Here is a 21,248-nt window from a genome sequence, read left to right as displayed (position 1 = left end):
GCATGTGTTGTAGCGTCTTTGTGCTTTTTTGGCCTTTTAAGTCTCTTCTGCTGTGTTTTATGCATGATGGTCACTCGTTGGCCTGAGAGTTGTCTAGTGTCCAAATTTGGTGTCAATTCACCCAGTGGTTTTTGAGTTATGTTAATCCCACAAACGAACATTACATTTTTATTTATATAGATTAGACTCTCAGTTAACCAGCATCTATGTGGATTGGAGGATGCCGGATAAATTTAGTTTCTGGTTGCTTAAGAATATGCTCTATTATGGGGTACAGCAGTCATTATGCCTATTTTTAATAATAACTTTCAAGCAACCAGAAACTACATTTATCTGGCATCTACCAATCCCAGTGAGAGTCTACTATTCTTCTCTTTAAAACATTATTTTGTTGTGATTTTGATTTAATAGACCTATCATCTGCTGTATATTTGACTAACCTCACCTTTCAGATACTAACAATTCCTGCAGACATATTCCAAAATCACATTAAAGCAGTGTTTCTCAACCTGGGGGTCGGGACCCCTGGGGAGAGGGGTCACGAGGGGGTTTCAGAGGGGTTGGCAAAGACCATCAGAAAACATATATTTCTCATGGTTTTAGGAAACCCTTTGGTAGAGAAGTCTGAAGATACTTCCGCCTGTCCTTCTCTTCCTTTTTTGGAAACAGACGCCGAATCCTCCCATCAAAAGCCTTCCTCTCTTTTGATTGGCCAGCCTCTCTGTTTCTGAGACTCGAAGCTGAGAGGGGAGAGCAGGCATGTTTGGTGCATGGCAGCGTGGTGCGCATATGCAGGCGAGGGAGAGCATGCGAGGCTGGAGAGAGGCTCATGCCAGCAAGTCCCTTCAAGCCATGGGTTTTCTGTGTGGGAAGTTTGGCCCAATTCTATAATTGGTGGGGTTCAGAATGCTCTTTGATTGTAGGTGAACTATAAATCCCAGCAACTGCAACTCCCAAGTGTCAAGGTCTATTTTCCCCAAACTCTACCAGTGTTCACATTTGGGCATATTGAGTATTCGTGCCAAGTTTGGCCCATATTTATCATTGTTTGAGTCCACAGTGCTCTCTGGATTTAGATGAACTACAACTCCAAAACTCAAGCTCAATGCCCACCAGGCATGTAGCCGGGGGGGGGGGGGGGTTGGGGGGCTTCAGCCCCCCCCCCAAAATTCTCATGGTGGTCCGCGAGAAGACCTTACTGGTACATTATTTAAACTGTTATGTTTATTCATAGCATGATCTGATCACCATGCTCAATATATCCCATATGAGTGGGGGTATTGGGGTAACGATACAAAAGGTTTGCTAGGGTAGACCCACTTTCACTCAGATTCAGCCCCCCCGAACCAAACTCAGCCTCCCCCCCCCCCCCCCCCGAATCAAAATCCTGGCTACGGGCCTGATGCCCACCAAACCCTTCCAGTATTCTCTGTTGGTTATGGGAGTTCTGTGTGCCAAGTTTGGTTCAATTCCATCGTTGGTGGAGTTCAGAATGCTCTTTGATTATAGGTTAACTATAAATCCCAGCAACTACAACTCCCAAATGACAAAATCAATGCTCCCCCAACCCCACCAATATTCAAATATGGGCGTATCAGGCATTTGTGCCAAATTTGGTCCAGTGAACGAAAATACATCCTGCATGTCAGATATTTACAATGTTCTTTTGATTGTAAGTGAACTGTAATACCCAAATGAAAAAAATCAACACCCCCCCCCCCCCCAACTCCACCAGTTTTCAAATTTGGGTGTATTGGGTATTTGTGCCATATTGGTCCAGTGAATAAAAATACATCATCAGATATTTACATTATGATTCATAACAGTAGCAAAATTACAGTTATGAAGTAGCAACGAAAATAATTTTATGTTTGGAGGTCACTACAACATGAAGAACTATATTAAGGGTTCGCAGCATTAGGAAGGTTGAGAAACACTGCATTAAAGGGTGTAATAATACTCTCTAAAGCAGTGGTTCTCTACCTGGGGTCCCCAGATGATTTTGGCCTACAACTCCCAGAAATCCCAGCCAGTTTAGCAGCTGTTAGGATTTTTGGGAGTTGAAGGCCAAAAACATCTGGGGACCCCAGGTTGAGAAGCACTGCTATAAAGTATCTCAAAGTTCTTGTGTTCTTTCTGATTTATAGCAAACCCGGAAGAAGGCAAATCTTATCCAAAGATTTCCTTTGCCTTCCTCTGAGGCTGAGAGAGTGTGACCTGTCTAAGGAAACCTATGGCCGAGCAAAGATTCGAACCCTGGTCTTCAGAATCATAGCTCAAGCTATTCCTGTCTCAAACTTCTATCATCTGTAAACATTTAAAGGCTGATGATGAATCTTGTTCCAAGGCATATCATGCAACGCAGTTACATGAACTAATATATATATATCACACAACATTTATGATTAGTAATGTGACAGGTTAAGTATGTACTTGGGGATCATATCCATTCCCAATAGCATTTGCAGCCATGCTAATCCAGACTTGAGTGATCAATATTGCTTTGCAATTGAGACCAGGCAGTATTTCATCGGCTGAGTTTCCAATACTTATGGCAACGATTTGCAACCGAATTCAAGAAACTCATAAATCTAATACCACGACTTGTAAATTAGATGGATTCCTGTCAGTGGTTGCCTTTTTAATATCTATTTTAATGAATGATTAGAACTTGAACAATATTATGCTTTCTGCTCTCATCTAGATGTCTTTCGCCTATTTTTAAAGTGATTTTGTGGACAGTTTAGCATTCCTTACTCAAGGAACGAGTAATGGTGGGAAAGCGTACAAGCTTCCAATCTGTACATAATTCTTCCTGCAGCAATGAATCATAGGATGCCAAATAGAACAAGAGTGTAACAGGAGTGTCGAAGATTATTTGTTTGGTGCAGTAGATGGTGCTATTTCATCTAACAGCCCTGTAGCAGGAGAGGATGATGGGCCTTGAAGGAGTCAGGGTCACGGACTTGGTGTTAATCTGTATTTTGCTTAGCATTTATCATTAGTTTCTTCCTATCAGCATCTGAGCCATTAAACTCTTAGGCAACTGCGCTTTAAAAGTGAATCACTGCTTCCTGATTTTTGCCCATCTCAAACAAGCACAGCAAGTATAGCACATGAAGCTTAAGCAAAGTATATATGGAAACGATGCTGCTATGAAACAATTCTTATAATGTTTGCAATTTTTTGGGGATAATAAGGTTGACTCTTCATATTCCATGTACTAGCCGTCCCCTGCCACGCATTGCAGTGGCCCAGTCTGGTGATTTGGAAAATAAAGTAATGAGAAAGTGTTGGTTTCTAATATGTGTAATGTCTTTATCCTTGTGGGTAAACAGTATTTCTTGCTGTTTCTTTGTCAGTGTTGATGTGGAGAGTGTCTGGTTTGCCTACTCTGGAACATACAACATATAATTGTCCTTCTTTAGGGGTTCCTTTCAAATCTATACTATATCTGTGTGTGTGTGAATGGTGGAGGACCATTGTTGATGGTGGAGGACCATTGCTTCAATGCTGGTGGTCTTTGCTTCTTCCGCTTGTCTTCCCATGAGATTTGCAGGATTTTCCGGAGGCAGCGCTGATAGAATCGTTCCAGGAGTTGCATGTGATGTCTGTAGACAGTCCACGTCTCGCAGGTGTATAGCAGGGTTGGGAGGACAATAGCTTTATAAACAAGCCCCTTGCCATTCCTCCGGATGTCCCGGTCCTCAAACACTGGTGGACCATAGTCAAATATTTTTCATTATCGTGTCTGAAGCAAATTGAGAGTACAATTGTAATGTATTTTAAAACACAAAGTTAACAACTCGACATTATACTAAATGTCCATTGGCCAGTACCTGGCCACTTGAAGTGTCTCTGGTGTCGCTATAAGAAGGTCCTCCATTGTGCATGTAGCAGGGCTCAGGTTGCATTGTAGTAGATGGCCTGTGGTTTGCTCTTCTCCACACTCGCATGTCGTAGAGTCCACTTTGTGGCCCCATTTCTTAAGGTTGGCTCTGCATCTCGTGGTGCCAGAGCACAGTCTGTTCAGAGCCTTCCAGGTTATCCATTCTACTGTGTGCCCAGACTCTATCCAATGGGATCCTGGGATTTGTTGTCTGTTGTGGCACTAGAGCTCTCTGACCGAGAAGGGTAAATATCTCACAAAACTACAGATCCCATAATTCCATAGCATCCTGGGAATTGTAGCTGTCCCATATCTCTGAGCCATGGCAGTTCAAGTAGTGTAGATGCAGCCGTAGTCACATCTGTTTTGCTTTCTCCAAACTCTGTCAGAAGTATATCTATACATCCAAATGGGAATCCAGAGCAACCTGTTGCCTTGCAATAACAGGGACATCTTCTCACATTTTCATAGCTAACACCATAGTGCCAAAAGCCTTCTGTTCTGGGATATCTTTAGAAAGGTAAACCTTTGGCCACACTGCTCTGTAGGACATTCACATCTTTGCTGTTACTGCCACCTCCTTCTTGCTTCTTAACTCATATTTTCCTCTCCTCTATTTCCCAAAATGGAGAGAATCCTCTTTACTCCATTCTTGCTTCCTAATGCTCTCTAAGACAAGGCTTACCTGAAGCAGAGGGAACAAGATGACTTCTTCCTCAACTTCTGTGGGAACTCAACTGCCACTTGAGCTCAGGCCCTGGCCATTCTTGCTTTCTCCAAAATGAAGGGAGGGAGGAGAGGAGAAAGAAAGAAAGAAAGTAAGGGAAAGAAAGAAAGAAAGGGAGGGAGGAGAAAGATAGGACAGGAGGGAAGGAGAAAAGGAAGAAAGGAGATAGGACATAGGGAAGGAAGAGAAGCAAGGGAGAAAGAAAGGTAGATAGGAAACAGGAAAGGAAGGGAAGAAGAGAAAGAAAGTTAGGAAATGAAAGGAAGGAAAGAGGGAGAAAGAAAGGTAGGAAACAGGGAAGGAAGGGAAGAAGAGAAAGAAAGATAGGAAATGAAAGGAATGAAAGAGGGAGAAAGAAAGGTAGGTAGGAAACAAAGGGATGAAAGGGAGAAAAAGGTAGGTAGGAAACAGGGAAGGAAGAAAAGAAAGAAAGGTGGGAAATGGAAGAGAACAAAGGGAGAAAGGTAGGTAGGGAATTGAAGAAAGGATAAAGAACGTTGGAAAATGAAAGGAAAAGAAAAGGAGAAACAAAGGTAGGGAACAGAAGGAAGAGAAAGGAGAAAGAAAGGTAGGTAGGAAATGAGAAAGGAAGGGAAGAAGAGAAAGAAAGGAAATGAAATGAAGGAAAGAGGGAGAAAGAAAGGTAGATAGGGAACAGGGAAGGAAGGTAAGAAGAGAAAGAAAGATAGGAAATGAAAGGAAGGAAAGAGGGAGAAAGAAAGGTAGATAGGAAACAGGGAAGGAAGGGAAGAAGAGAAAGATAGGAAATGAAAGGAAAAGAAATGGAGAAACAAAGGTAGGGAGGAAACAGGGAAGAAAGGGAGAAAAGGGTAGGTAAGAAACAGGGAAGGAAGAGAAGAAAGAAAGGTTGGAAATGGAAGGAAGAGAACAAAGGGAGAAAGGTAGGTAGGAAATGGAAGAAAGGATAAAGAACGTTGGAAAATGAAAGGAAAAGAAAAGGAGAAACAAAAGTAGGGAACGGAAGGAAGAGAAGGTAGGTAGGAAATGGGGAAGGAAAGGAAGAAAAGGAGAGAGAAAGGTAGCTAGGAAAAAGACAGGGAAGGAGGGGGAGAAAAAAAAGGTGGGAAACAGGGAAGGAAGAGAAGAAAGGGAGAAAGAAAGGTAGGTTGGAAACAGAGGGGGAGGAATTAATAAAGCATGGTGTAGTGGTTTGAAACCTTGGACTATGGCTCTGAGCCCACTGGGTGCCTTTAGGCAAGCCACACTCTCTCGGCCTCAGAGGAAGACAAAGGCAAATCTCGTTTGAATACATCTTGATGAGAAAACTATAATAGGGCTGCATTAGGGTCACTTTAACTATGTGAAAGCACACGACAAGAACAGCAAACTAGAGTCCATTTCCCCAACAGAATGTATTCAATAACATGACAGCTTTCTGAATTACTCCGAAGCTTCCAAGAGGACCCTCTTAGTAATAACTCTTTTGCTAATAAACTAGTTTCCAAATAAAGGATAAGGGACTAGACATAGACTTGTGTGCAGGCCATCCTGTGAGAGGAGCCAATATGTTGATGCTTTGCTAGGAAGCTAAAGGTGCCTTCCAATGTCATTCATCAATATTGTGATTCACATTTGATTTTTCATGATTTTTCACTAGTGGTTTGCCATAAAGAACACTCGGGTAGATACTTCCCAAATAAAATTGTACTTCTGCTTATAGTGGAAAGTAGAGCATCGCTGAGAGCCTATTTCCAAGTTATATGGGTGAAGCAATCAAAATAATTTTAACACTCTTCTTTATCTGTACACCGCCAAATATGCCCCATGAATCTATCAGTTTTGTAATTACTTTGTGTTTAAAAGCCATTTCCCTTTGCTATTGCAAAACAGCTTCCAAATATAGCATCCTAAAAGCTGTTCAAATTGTTCCAACGAGACAAGCTCTGCTTCTTTGAACTGAGCTTCATTTGGTCCGATGCTAAAAAGGCTTTGCATTATATGCATCTAAGATAGTGTTTCTGAACTTGGGGGTCAAGACCCTTGGGGGGAGGGACTGCAAGGATCTCCAAAGCCCCTTAGAAAACAGTATTTTCTGTTGGTCATGGGAGTTTCATGTGGGAAGTTTGGCCCGATTCTACCGTTGGTGGGATTCAGAATGCTCTTTGATTGTAGGTGAACTATAAATCCCAGCAACTACAACTCTCAAATGTCAAAGTCTATTTCCCACAAACTCCACCAGTGTTCACATTTGGGCATACTGAGTATTTGTGCCAAGTTTGGTTTAGATTTATCATTGTTTGAGTCCATGGTGCTCTCTAGATGTAGGTGAACTACAACTCTAAAACTCAAGGTCAATGCCCATCAAAGCCTTGCAGTATTTTCTGCTAATCATGGGAGTTCCGTGTGCCAAGTTGGGTTCAATTCCATCATTGGTGGAGTTCAGAATGCTCTTTGATTGTAGGTGAACTATTTATTTATTGTGTCAGGAGTGAACCAAAACAGTTGTATTGCATTAAAAACAAACAAACAAACAAAACACAAAGTTTGCAGGCTTGGTATTCTATTAAATATCCTTTGACCAGTAGCTGGCCACTTGGAGTGCTTCTGGTGTTGCTGCAAGAAGGTCCTCCATTGTCCATGTATCAGGGCTCAGGTTGCATTGCAGTAGGTGGTCAGTGGTTTGTAAGTGAACTATACATTCCAACAACTACAGCTCCCAAATGACAAAACCAACCCCGCCCCCCAACCCCACCAGCATTCAAATATGGCAGTGTTGGGTATTTGTACCAAATTTAGTCCAGTGAATGCAAATATCAGTTATTTACATGACGATTCATAACAGTAGCAAAATTACAGTTATGAAGTAGCAACGAAAATAATGTTATGGTTGGGGGTCACGACAACATGAAGAACTGTATTAAGGAATTGCGGCATTGGGAAGGTTGAGAACCACTGACCTAAGAAAATATTGTGCCAGTGTGAGAGAATTGGCCATCTGCAAGGACGTTGCCCGGGGGACACCCGGACGATTTGATGTTTTTATCATCCTTGTGGGAGGCTTCTCTCATGTCCCCGTATGAGGTGCTGGAGCTGATAGAGGGAGCTCATCCTGTCGGTCTTCAGTCCTGTCGGCACAGGGGTTTAACCCACTGCGCCACCGGGGGCTCCAGCTGTGCCAGTTAAGGTGGTGCCAAACTGTATTAATTCTACACTGCAGATGTATCCTTCATTTCTAATTTTCTTGTTGAACTCCCTATAATAGATCAATCCCAATGTGGCATGAATCCAATGGAAGGAAACGCCGTTTAGTTTCACCATTTGGAAACCAAGCCAATGTAGAAGGTTTCACTTCATTGACATTGTTTATTATTATTATTTATTATTTATTAACTTTATTTGTACCCCGCTAGCATCTTCCGCAGGACTCGATGCGGCTTACACAGGCCGAAGCCTCAAAACACAATACAACAAAACATAACACAATAATACACAAAGCAAATCAAAACAGTTAAGCAACAATAACTACATCAAGACACTATTAAAACTGGTTCGGCCGGCGCAATGGGGTACAGGGGTTAAAGTGCTGAAATGGCAGGAGGAACATAGGATTAAAGGTGCGGTGTGCAGTAACATCGGTTGTGCTAAAGTGCTTCTAGGACTTGGGATGGGGGATTCCTAATCTGAGAAGGCACATCGGAACAGCCAGGTTTTTAGGTTCCTTTAGGTTTATTAGGAAGGCAAAGCGACTGTTTTCAAAGCAGAAGTAGTCATAAATAAAACTCAAGGAGTACACTGTATCATATAGTTTTCAATACAATCTGTTTAATAAAAATGCCATGGTGCAATCAGTATTAGGAAAATTCTGGATTCTGTTTGCTTGCAATCATAACAAAGACGCCCCCAAATTGGTTCGGTTTTACAATACAGACTCGGGTTGGATTACATGGAAAACAAAGTATACCATAGTCCAGATCTGAATTTGCAACGATCCCACAAAACATAGTTTTCCATGCAGGATTTTCTCCCGTCCCTTTCCCAAGAAGTCCCCAAATTTGACAAAACCTCTGATCGGTCAACTATTTGCATGATTACGCTTTAATTCACTTACATCATAACTACTAGCGGGAGTAAATAATGCAGAATTATTCCATTTTAAGGAAAAGGCATAATTTAAAATGTAAGCCAAATGACACACATCTTAATTGATGCCTGTTATTAGGACGTTCTTGCCTTTCCTCACACTTGATTGGATGCAAAGATTAAAACAATGATAAGCAATCCCCAGAATTTCAGATCAAACACCGCAGAGAAGAGTCGGAACAACATGAGTTGTCTTGTCTTAACTGACAATTTGCTGGAGAGGAAATTAGAAGAATGCAATTCACATTTTGGGAAATGTGTATTATTCAAACAGATTCTGCTCACTGAGACGCACTTCCAAATTTACAGAGAACTTCCTTTTCGTGAAACATGGTACAAAAGAAAACGGAGGAGAAGGAAACAGCGAAAGGCATGCACACTACCAACGGAGAACTTACAGCCTTTGTGAAACCCAGAGAAGAAAAAGAGTATATACAATCGATTACTTGGAAGGTCGTATAAGATCACTCGTGATTTCAACACTTTACAAAATAAATTAAAAACAATGCAACATTTACAAATAGCACAGAAAGAACACCCCTTCCCTCTTCTTTATGGAATCCAATGCAGTGTTTTAGACCAAGTCAATACGCAGCATCATCGCCTTCGTCCAAGGATTAAGGCATATCACATGGCATCGAAGTGGAATCGGTGGGCTTCCTGCCTTTTCTCTCTGTCGTCCGCTTTCTGGGAAACAAAAAAGGGAGAACAACCATGATTATGGTGGATGTGCATTTCATTGTGACCGTAAGAGCTATACAGAATGCGAGGGGAGATGGGCACCGTGCTAAAAGCCCAATTAGCACCCAAATGGAGGGATTGGAGAAGAGTCATGTCCTACAGAAATGGCTACTCTGCAGTTAATCATGACCCCTTTTAAGCATTAATAGCCAGGTACTTTGGGACTGTCAACTAAGTGCCGTTGGAGGACAATAAAGCAGATATGGCATCATCTGGGCTACTTGAGATTTTAGAGAAAGCTCTAACGCATCTGATGAGAACATTCCAGATCGGTTTTAGAAACATTATCTTGGAATGTACTGTTGAAGGCTTTCATGGCCGGAATCACTGGGTAGTTGTGAGTTTTCTGGGCTGTATGGCCATGTTCCAGAAGCATTCTCTCCTGATGTTTTGCCCACATTTATGACAGGCATTCTCAGAGGTTGAGGTAGAGTTTTAAAAAACTCTTAAAGCCAGACAGTAAATAAAGAGTAAGGCTAAAAAACCAGGGGAATTCCAGACAATCAGGGCCAGCTAACACCTCCCAACAAAGGATTCCCCAGGCAGCAACCAGCCAGGCCTTGAAATGGCAGGCTATTAAATGCTAATCAAGGTGGCAGATTTCAACATTCATGCATACCTCAAGCAGACAAGGGTTCTTTCCCCCACCTTGGACATTCCACAGATATATAAACCTCATTTACTTAGTTTCCAACCTCTGAGGATGCCTGCCACTCTTGTTTGGCTTCTTACTGCCTGAGGGAATCCTTTGTTGGGAGGTGATTACTGCCTGGGGGAATCCTTTGTTGGGAGGCCCTGATTGTCTTTGTCTCTGGCCCTGATTGTCTCTTGTCTGGAATTCTCCTGTCTTAAAGAATAACACTAAAGAAACAAGGGAATTCCAGACAAGGGACAATCGGGGCCAGTTAAACACCTCCCAACAATGGATTCCCCCGGGCAGAAAGAAGCCAGACCTTGTAATAGCTAGGCCATTAAATGCTAATCAAGGTGGCCAATTGCAACATTCACACTTATGTCAAACAGGCAAGAGTTCTTTTTCCCACCCTGGACTTTCCACAGATATACAAAACTCATTTTCCTAGTTTCCAAGAGACCTCACAACCTCTGAGGGTGCCTGCCATAGATGCAGGCAAAATGTCAGGAGAGAATGCTTCTGGAACTGGCCATACTGACCAGAAAACTCATGCCAACCCAAAGTTTTTGCAGTTTAATAAACCCCCTTTTCATGTTTTAATGATAGAAGCAATCAGGAACTGACACTTATAACGCAGGAACAAAAATCTTGTTGCCATCGTCTATATGTTCTGGACCATTTGTCCAGTGCAATCCTTCTTCAAAATGTTTCGTTTGAAATGGATTTAGTTTTTGAAGGACCAAAATACACCTGTAACTGAGGAAAAGTCTGATGTCAGAAGGGGCCTGACTGTTATATCCATTGTAAGGCAGTGTGTGAAAAGTGTCTCTTCGCCTCTTTTGCCCTTCTCTGACAAGCGCTTCTCACTCTCCAAAGGTGCGCAGGGGCTTCACATTGAATTGACGGTGGTGCCCTTCTGGACTGTACTGTCAGGCCTTTATCTTTCAGGAGAAGCACGGCTTCAGGGTGGGATCGTGCTGTAGCTTCTTGGCAGAAACATGCTCCTGCTGCCAAGGCTCTGACACAACTCGGTCTTTAGAGTGACATCCTCTCTTCCTCTGCTCTCCGTCCCCAGGCTGCAAATTCATCATCTATTGCAAGCTCCCCGCTTCTGGCCCTGCCTTTCCCCCTTCCAAGTCGTAATTCCCAGGCAGTTTTATCCCCTCTCGTGCGTGGCATTTTGAAAAGGTTACCTGTAAGACTATTTTTTCACTTAGCACCAAAGTCCTAAAAGCGGAGATACTGGCCATATTAGCATGCCATGCTAAACTAGGATTTGCCCAATTGTGGTTTTATTTGGACAAGTTTAATTCCCTCGAAGCAACAAAGCTCATTTTTCAGCATCCGCTTCATTTGAAATTGTAGTTTGCTGTTGAATCACTGTCCAGCACGTATTATGGGGTCTCAAATGTTACCCCTGTTTCTGGGACACCTTCCAAGTCCACAAGACATCCAGATTTACAACACCTTGCTTCAGGTGAACAATGCTTCTGCAAAACCTAAAGTACTGCCAAAACTCACCAAGATGAAACTTGTTCCCTTTACTTATTTATTTATCGTGTCAGGGGCAACCAGACCATTGTATTACATTTCTAACAGAACAAAACAAACAAACAAACAAACAAAACACAAAGTTTGCAAGCTTGGTAGCTGATTAAATGTCCTTTGACCAGTATCTGGCCACTTGGAGTGCCTCTGGTGTTGCTGCAAGGAGGTCCTCCATTGTGCATGTGGCAGGGCTCAGGTTGCATTGCAGCAGGTGGTCTGTGGTTTGCTCTTCTCCACACTCGCATGTCGAGGATTCCACTTTGTGGCCCCATTTCTGAAGGTTGGCTCTGCATCTCGTGGTGCCAGAGCGCAGTCTGTTCAGTGCCTTCCAAGTCGCCCAGTCCTCTGTGTGCCCAGGGGGGAGTCTCTCATTTGGTATCAGCCATTGATTGAGGTTCTGGGTTTGAGCCTGCCACTTTTGGACTTTTGCTTGCTGAGGTGTTCCAGCGAGTGTCTCTGTAGATCTTAGAAAACTATTTCTTGATTTAAGTCGTTGATGTGCTGGCTGATACCCAAACAAGGGATGAGCTGGAGATGTCACTGCCTTGGTCCTTTCACTATTGGCTGCTACTTTTAAGACAAATTTAGCAGGATTTGGAAAACCAAGGTGGCATCTTCAACTCTCATTTGGTAGTTTCCCTAAAATCTCTGATTTCCTGGCATTTAAATGCTGCCACAATTTCCACACAGTGCTTCAAATCCTTTTCAGCACCTGCCTCTGAATGCAAACTGCTTATTGAAGACTTTAGTGGCAAGAGGTCTCCCTAACCAGGAAAACCGCCAAGTACCACCTTGATTCCCGGAGCCCCCGGTGATGCAATGGATTAAACTCTTGTGCTCATGGAAAGGTTGGCGGTTTGAATCCAGGGAGTGGGGTGAGCTCCCACCTGTCAGCTCCAGCTTCCCATGCGGGGCATGAGAGAAGCCTGCCACAGGATGGTAAAACATCTGGGCGTCCCCTTGGCAACGTCCTTGCATTCGGAAAGGAGTCCCCAGTGGCACAGTGGGTTAAACCCTTGTGCTAGCAGGACTGATGACCAACAGGTTGCAAGTTCAAATCCAGGGAGAGTGCAGATGAGCTCCCTCTGTCAGCTCCAGCTTCCCATGCAGGCCATGAGAGAAGCCTGCCACAGGATGGTAAAACATCCGGGCGTCCCCTTGGCAATGTCCTTGTGGATGGCCAGTCCTTTCACACCAGAAGCGACTTGCAGTTTCTCAAGTCGCTCCTGACACGGAAAAAAAAGATTCCCTATTTTCATTGGTATCTGATAGTTCCAGAATTTCACATGAATATTTTGCAAGTGTTTATGAGAAGAGCCCCGTGAATTTTTACATGTTTTAAAAGCCTTTCTGGACATTCATCCCGAGTGCATTGTTTCCCGAACGCCAATAACAACAGATGACAGTGAGTCTAAAATGCAATAATTTTGACAGCGATGATTACAGCTTGGCAAGGTGGCAGCACTGATTGGCTACCCTGCTGGCTAGTTGTTAGCAGTGAAAGGAGAGCCAGAGGAGAAATTGGGGCCCATTTTTCTTTTGTGGGATGAAAAGCGGCTTCTCAAATGGCTCCTCAAGATCAATGCATTTCCATAGAGTAAAACAGTCATGGCAAAACCCCAGAGTCCTGATGCTGGTCAATAAAAGAGCGCAAGGATTCTGAATTCGGATGGAATAAATCCTTTTGTATTGCAGCCCAACCAAAACAGACAAAGACAGTATGGTTTAAGTAGAATCCATTGTCAGAAACACATTGCACTGAGGAGCTCTCAGATAAACTGTGGGCAGAACAAGATACCAAAGGCCACTATCTTGCAAACACATTTCATTTAACAAACCTTTCAAGCTCTGTTTATGTTGGTACTTTCCCCCAGTGAAGCTTTCTAGAGCAGGAAAAGGGTCTACAGTGTTTTAAAATGCAGGCGGTGTGCACCATTTTAATGTATTGTCAAAGGCTTTAATGGCCAGAATCACTGGGTTACTGTGAGTTTTGTCCGGATGCCCGACCACCGTCTCCAAAAGCAGTTGCTCTACTCTGAACTCAATAATGGAAAACAGAATGTTGGAGGACAAGAAAAGAGATTTAAAGATGGGCTCAAAACCAACCTTAAAATCTCTGGCATAGACACTGAGAACTGGGGAGCCCTGGCCCTTGAGTGCTCCAGCTGGAGGTCAGCTGTGACCAGCAGTGCTGCAGAACTTGAAGAGGCACGAATGGAGGGCGAAAGAGAGAAACGTGCCAAGAAGAAGGCACGTCAAGCCAACCCCAACCGAGACCGCCTTCGACCTGGAAACCAATGCCCTCACTGCGGAAGAAGATGCAGGTCAAGAACAGGGCTCCACAGCCACCTACGGATCCACAAGAATACTGACCATGGAAGACTATCCTACTTGTCCAACGAGGGATCACCTAAGTAAGTAAGTAAGTAAGTACGTATTTCCCTTTAGGTAGGTGCCCAAAATGGACTTTTGGGCACCCACCCAACTCTCATCCTCCCGAGTCCTGCCAAAACTGTGATGAAAGATAAAGGTATTAGATCTGGTAGAATGGAATCAATTAAACCAAAGCAGACAGCATTTCACCTGTGTACAGGACACCCTGGGAAGGCATAAAAGACAGAGCTATAGAGCAACTAATCTAGGCTAGTCCCCAAAGAGAGCAACCAGCCAAGACTCAACATACTCCACGGTCTCAGAACAGGTTTACCAATTGCGTTTTTGGACTGCTTTGTCCTGCTAGCTGCTTGAAAGGCCCATTCTTGCCTCTTTCTGTTTGGAAAGAAAAGCATGCTACTAATCCTGAAAGGATTGCTGGCTCTGTCCTTCTTCCAGGCAGCCATGGCCACCACAATATAGATAAGGAAAGGACAAAGGAAAGCTGATGAGAGGGACATATTTACATGAACAAGTTCCTCCAGGTGGAAAGTACATTGTGTGTTTACAAGCAGACAAGCCGAGCATAGCCTACTGAATAATTACCACAGAGATATCTAATGTACAGCAAAACGCATTCTTGCGAGGGACCAAACTTGTACTGTATGATTGATTTAAACTACTGCATGCTATTTGCGACCTTTAAATCCCAATGCTGCAAAGCTTTCATTTCAAGTAAACTTGCCATATACTGTCAGATCCCTGGGTTATCCTGGCTCAGCAGCATGTTCTGCCTGGCATAGCGCTTCCATAGACTACATCTTAAGGCAGTGGTTCTCAGCTTGTGGGTCCCCAGATGTTTTGGCCTTCAGTTCCTAGAAATCCTAAGAGTTGGTAAACTGGCTGGGATTTCTGGGAATTGTAGGCCAAAACACCTGGGGACCCACAGGTTGAGATGCACTGTCTTAAGGTATAGGTGGAGAATGTATGATCCAAATTGGTTCCATCCATAGGCTACATCCAAGTTATAGGGTGGAGAACGTGTGTACTTCAAAATTGGTCCCAGTCCTAGACTACATCCAAGTTATAGGGTGGAGAACGTGTGTACTTCAAAATTGGTCCCAGTCCTAGACTACATCCAAGTTATAGGGTGGAGAACGTGTGTACTTCAAAATTAGTTCCATCCCTAGACTACAGCCAAGTTACAGGGTGGAGAACGTGTGTACTTCAAAATTGGTTCCATCCCTAGACTACATCCAAGTTATAGGGTGGAGAACGTGTGTACTTCAAAATTGGTTCCATCCCTAGACTACATCCAAGTTAGAGGGTGGAGAACGTGTGTACTTCAAAATTGGTCCCATTCCTAGACTACATTCAAGTTATAGGGTGGAGAACGTGTGTACTTCAAAATTAGTTCCATCCCTAGACTACAGCCAAGTTACAGAGTGGAGAACGTGTGTACTTCAAAATTGGTTCCATCCCTAGACTACATCCAAGTAACAGGGTGGAGAACGTGTGTACTTCAAAATTGGTCTCATCCCTAGACTACATCCAAGTTATAGGGTGGAGAACGTGTGTACTTCAAAATTGGTTCCATCCCTAGACTACATCCAAGTTACAGGGTGGAGAATGTGTGTACTTCAAAATTGGTCCCATCCCTAGACTACATCCAAGTTATAGGGTGGAGAATGTGTGTACTTCAAAATTGGTTCCATCCCTAGACTACATCCAAGTTACAGGGTGGAGAATGTGTGTACTTCAAAATTGGTCCCATCGCTAGACTACATCCAAGTTATAGGGTGGAGAATGTGTGTACTTCAAAATTGGTCCCATCCCAAGACTACATCCAAGTTATAGGGTGGAGAATGTGTGTACTTCAAAATTGGTCCCATCCCTAGACTACATCCAAGTTACAGGGTGGAGAACGTGTGTACTTCAAAATTGGTTCCATCCCTAGACTACATCCAAGTTATAGGGTGGAGAATGTGTGTACTACAAAATTGGTCCCATCCCTAGACTACATCTAAGGTATAGGGTGGAAAACGTGTGTACTTCAAAATTGGACCCATCCCTAGACTACATCTAAGGTATAGGGTGGAAAACGTGTGTACTTCAAAATTGGTCCCATCCCTAGACTACATCCAAGTTATAGGGTGGAGAATGTGTGGTCTTTCCAAACTGTTCCCATCAGATCTAGCTATAATTAATGGTAGGGGATCATGAGAAATGAGGTCCAACAACATCTGGAAGTTTGCATCCTCGCACCAATATTTTCCTAGTCTGCTCATGATAATTTCTACATAAAATATTTGCCCGAATTTAATAAAAAAGAGACTTTTACATTATTTCAAAATGCCATATCAGCTGAACTTATAGTCAGACAAACATTTGCCTACCTTTTCTTGCCAGTGCAATATGCCAATTATGGCCAGGATGAAGACACAGACCCCAATGAGGGCAATAGCTGTTAGAAGAACAATGTTACTCGGAGTCAGGTAGAGCTTGGCACTCCAGCTGTAAGAAAGAAGAGATCACAGGTCTTGCTTACGGAACTGATGACAAACCCATTAAGGGGGAACAGAATGATAAAAGCAAAACATGACTTTAAGCCTATTTGATTTGGGAGTTTAGTGAGTGTAAAGTAATGAGCAACACTACGATTCTGAGCCTGGGCCAGCCAAATCTGTCATGTCAAAAGTAACATTTTGACTTGTACTTTCATGTGTTGACTCACTGCGAGGCTGATGATGGCTTTTGGAGGCAAAAACAAAACAAAAAAAAAAACAGAGAAAATAATGGATTTGGGCAGTGGGAGGAATCGGGAAGAGAAATGAATCTTCTGTGCATTTGTTTCTGAGCTGGAAAAGCTGCATGTTTCAGCAAAGTAGAAAGTGTCCAATACGAAGCTCTAGCCATTAGAGGTGGGCGCAGTATTTGTTCCATTTGTTTCATTCGGGTATTCGTTTCGTACCATCCATTTGGATGGCACGAAACGAAAGAGCAATTTACGGATGAAACAAAAGGCGAAATGAAAGAGAAAGTTGCATGGTTTCCGTTTCTTTGTTTGGTTTTCGGGTCATGTGGCTTTCGTCAGAGGAAGACAAGGAGGTGTTTGGGCCAATCAGAGCCCAAGAAAACAGTGACCTTGCCAGGCTATAGGTCTCCTCTTTATATCCATGTGTGGTGAATTTCACCCCTCTAGTCCTAAAAGTGAGGATAAGTGGAGCCTGGGAATGGTCCAAAAATTGGGTCCAAAAACGTTTGTTCATTTGGACGAAAGAACAAAAACAGCTAATTTGGAAAGGCCGCCGTTTTCGGAAGCAACACTCAAAAACAAAAACAGGGCCATACTGTCATGTATCATTTTCTGCAGTTAATGTAAGTCTTGGTTCTAAAGGGTTGAGTAATCTGTAAGAGTTCATCGGTGAAAGGAATTAAAGGGTGGAGGTTTGCAAAAGATGGGTTGCAGCTGGGTGTTTCTGGATATAAGGAGCTAGCCTTGGGACTGATCTTTGGGAGAAAAGTATTTGTTTTACCTTGGTGGTAGATGCTGCTGGTTTCCCACCAGTTTTGTGGATTTCTGGTGTCCTGACCTGTCTCCTGAATCTTTGGAATCTTGGAACCTTGAATCTTGGACTGAGTTTTGACTACGGTTTAGATTATTGATCCCTAGACTTTGTTTATTGAACTCTCGGCCTTTGACCACTGGACTGGACCTTTTGACAACGGAGTTATCTTGAACCTGCAGCAGTGTTTGCTGTTTTTGTTTTATATTTTGCAGCTGAGTGCAATCTTTATGTTTTATATTTTGGACTATTAAAACAGCCAGAAAGTAAGTGCTGTTTTCATTAAACTGCTTGATACAAACTGGGTATTTGTTTGGTTCATCTCTACCTGAATAAGGCAGAGCCTTGGCATCGTGACACATACGAATGAAACAAACCAAAACAGATAGCAATTCTGTACAAATGCACAAGACTATTAGCCATAGTGAGAGGCTGCTGGTTGTGTTTTCTGTTGCTCCGTGTGTGTACATACGTGTTTAAAACATAATTCTTTAGTTACAGGCATTTACAGGACAGTAAGATTTTCCCCAGAGAGTTCAGATAAGTTGAGTACTTATTTATAGGGAAAGATGGCCCCTTCATTCGCCTTGATAAATGTCATTTTTCAGCCTACCCTTTTATGGTCTAAGTTTATAAGGTTATGTAGGGATTAGAGTATCTAAATGCCAGGTTGCAAATATTTTCTGGTCTCAGACATGGCTAAACCAGTGAATTCAGGATCGGAAATCAAGAACGTTTATGATAAGGAAGTAAGATACTATGGTTTCTTCGATTATCTGAGGAAGGTATGAAAGCATAAAAAGATCTGGAAGGGCCATTGTGGCATGTGCTAATTGCCTGGCAAATCGTGGCACTTGTTATTGGAAGTTCATAAAGAGCATGTCGATGTTCGGCTGGAAGACAACATTTAGCCCATCATGTGTCATCTTGTTCTTTTTCTCAGAACACAGACAGCTTCCTATCGATTTGGCTTAATGTATTTCAGCAAAATGAAGTCTAACTGCCCCATTCATGGAGAGTGGTTTCAGTCCTTGCATATCACAAACAATGTTCTTATAATACACCACTCCAGAGAGCATTTTAAGTATATTTTCAACACTTCACCCTATTATGTAGTTAAGCCTTTTCTCTTTTTTGAGGCAAAAGAGTGATGGTTCATTGTGAGTTCGGACAAGGTATTTATTTCTGCAATCTCCTTTTACCTGCTGAAAGGAAGAATTGGACCTTCACGATTAGTAGACGACAAAGCCAAATGCCCCTTCCTCAATGTTAGTATTTTTCTACCATGTTTAAATAATTGTATTATTTGAATGTGTTTCATTTTGGAGTCTTACTTTGGAGACTTGATTTAATATCGGTCCTTCACACTAAGAGGCTCCATTAATGGTCTATTCTGCTTCATCTGAGAAAACCCTAATGAATCCCATAGATAATTATTATAAAGAGAGTAATGACTCTGGATAATTGACAGCAAAGAAATCAACTTCTGAAATTCTGAAGACATTGGTATGGTTGATTTAGAGTGGGATGGACATCTTATTTCAGGGCTAAGTGGATAAAGTGGGAAAGAAGTTGTCCGTCCCTAATGTAAATGAATCAAAACAATATCCGTGCATTGGGCTGGTCTCCAACTGAGGTGCTTCAGTAAGGACAGGCCTGTAGCCGTTGTGGGGTGTGTGGGGTGTGGGGGGGTGTTAGGGGCTCAACCCCCCCCCCCCCCGAAATTTTTCAGGTTAAAAAAAAAACCTGGTTTACTCATTAATTTTAACTGGTTAACCAAATCCCCATGCTAAGTCTATGAGATTGCACCTGCAAAAAACCCCCCATCAAATGCACTAGAAGCATATCTTCTCTTGTCTGTGATGGACAGTTTTTTCCGAATGTGAAGAAACTTCTTAAGATTTCTGCAACATTGCCAGTGTCAACAGCCACAAATGAAAGGTCGTTTTGAACCTTAAATGTCTGAAAACATACACAAGAAGCACAACGAGGCAAGAAAGACTGACTGGACTTGCACACTTGGGTTTAACAAGAGAGCCTGATTTCTGTCAAAGTGTATTGACACAGTTTTCAAGTGTTTCTAACAAATGTTGTGGTATTCTTTTGTAACTATAAATTATCAATTAGCAATCATTTTCAGTTATTTTAAGACTTGAAACTTTAACTAAAATAAAAATTTATTTAATGAAGTCTATATAAAATATACTTGAAACCATATAATTTAAAGTATTTTATGTTATGGCACGATGAAACATGCCTGTTACCCTTTGTAGTCTTTTACCTAGGTCATTGCTATCTTAAATGCTGGTTATAAGTTTTAATCCTTATCAGTTTTATCTGCTGTTAATTCCACCCACATCGTGTGTTTTAATCAGTTTGGGCTATTTTTGGCCTTACTAACCTTGCATACCTTGTATATTATACCTTTTATGGAGCAATAAGGATCTTTGGACTGTATTAAAAATGTATTGTCGAAGGCTTTCGTGGCTGGAATCACTGGGTTGTTGTAGGTTTTTTTGGGCTGTATGGCCATGGTCTAGAGGCATTCTCTCCTGACGTTTTGCCTGCACCTCACTACCTCTGAGGATGCTTGCCATAGATGCAGGCGAAACGTCAGGAGAGAATGCCTCTAGACCATGGCCATACAGCCCGAAAAAACCTACAACAACCCACTGTATTAAAAATTTTGTTGTTGAATTATCGAACTACTCTTCATGATTTGCTAAAAAAAGTTTCAACCCTCCCCGAATTTTTTTTCTGGCTACGGCCCTGAGTAAGGATGAGAACCACAGCCAAAATGATCCCATTATGTCCAGTTGCTGAATTGCAACTCGTTGGCAATATTTGACTCAATTACTTCAGAAAGTGTGTACTGCTACCAATGACTAAAACATCCTCGATAACCCGCCATAAGAGAAAGCTGAATTGCAGCTTCTAAAGATATCTTGTGGTTACATAGCTTGAGCACATAGGACAATGTGCTCTTAGGACATCTGTTCAGGAGCATCAATCATTTTTTCGATATAGCAGGAAGACAGTTTGGTTATAGTTACGGGCCAAGCATATACATTAATATAAGCAGACCATATGTCCAAAAAGATAATCTGATTCAGGCTGTCATCTATGAGATTCGTGGTCATGCATAGATAAAGCAGCAAGCTTCTCCAACCACTGAAGAATGAGTAACTGGTATCATTCCAACCTTGGAGCACAAAGTCCTTTACAGAATCCAACCATACTGAGCACTGATTACCTTTCAAATCAGAGAAATATAACATAATATAAAATGTATATAAGCATCTACAAATCTCTGGGTTTTATTTTAATACACTGCTATATATTCAACCAGGAGAGTCACCATTTGATTAATCCATGTTGATGTTATCAGAGATAAATAGTCTAATAGATTCCGAGATATACAATCATTTGAAGCTGTCAGAAATATTAAAAATTAACTAGATATTTTTAATTACAAAAATGTGAGCCAAGCACTGAAAGGGTTAAACGGATGCAATGACTCAGCAAAAGCTGTAGTTCTATATAAGCAAGTGCACCTGTAGCTTAGTAGCAGTCAGTCTGAGATAAATCTCAGTGTGAGGTGGCCTTAGTCTGTGAGAGAAGTCTCTGTGTGAGGTAGGCCTTAGTCTATGAGAAGGCCAAGTGTGAGAA

The 21,248-nt window shown here is 42.3% G+C and overlaps 1 protein-coding gene across 1 annotated transcript in view; it reads right to left on the bottom strand.

The window, feature by feature from the left end:
* Window positions 1-8,379: 8,379 nt before the first annotated feature.
* The window catches only part of ITFG1 (integrin alpha FG-GAP repeat containing 1), a 183,650-nt gene continuing 170,781 nt past the window's right edge, over window positions 8,380-21,248 (bottom strand). The window contains exons 17-18 of the mRNA XM_060788362.2: window positions 16,410-16,527; window positions 8,380-9,404 (exon numbers count right to left, since the gene is read on the bottom strand). Coding sequence (XP_060644345.2) covers window positions 9,345-9,404; window positions 16,410-16,527 — 178 coding nt within the window. The 3' untranslated portion in view covers window positions 8,380-9,344. The remainder of the gene's footprint in view (window positions 9,405-16,409; window positions 16,528-21,248) is intronic.

The sequence above is a fragment of the Anolis sagrei genome, chromosome 8 (genome assembly GCF_037176765.1).
Source record: "Anolis sagrei isolate rAnoSag1 chromosome 8, rAnoSag1.mat, whole genome shotgun sequence".
Classification (NCBI taxonomy): domain Eukaryota; kingdom Metazoa; phylum Chordata; class Lepidosauria; order Squamata; family Dactyloidae; genus Anolis; species Anolis sagrei.
The sequence above is the reverse complement of the archived record's forward strand: the minus strand, read 5'-3'. Positions and strand labels throughout refer to the sequence as shown.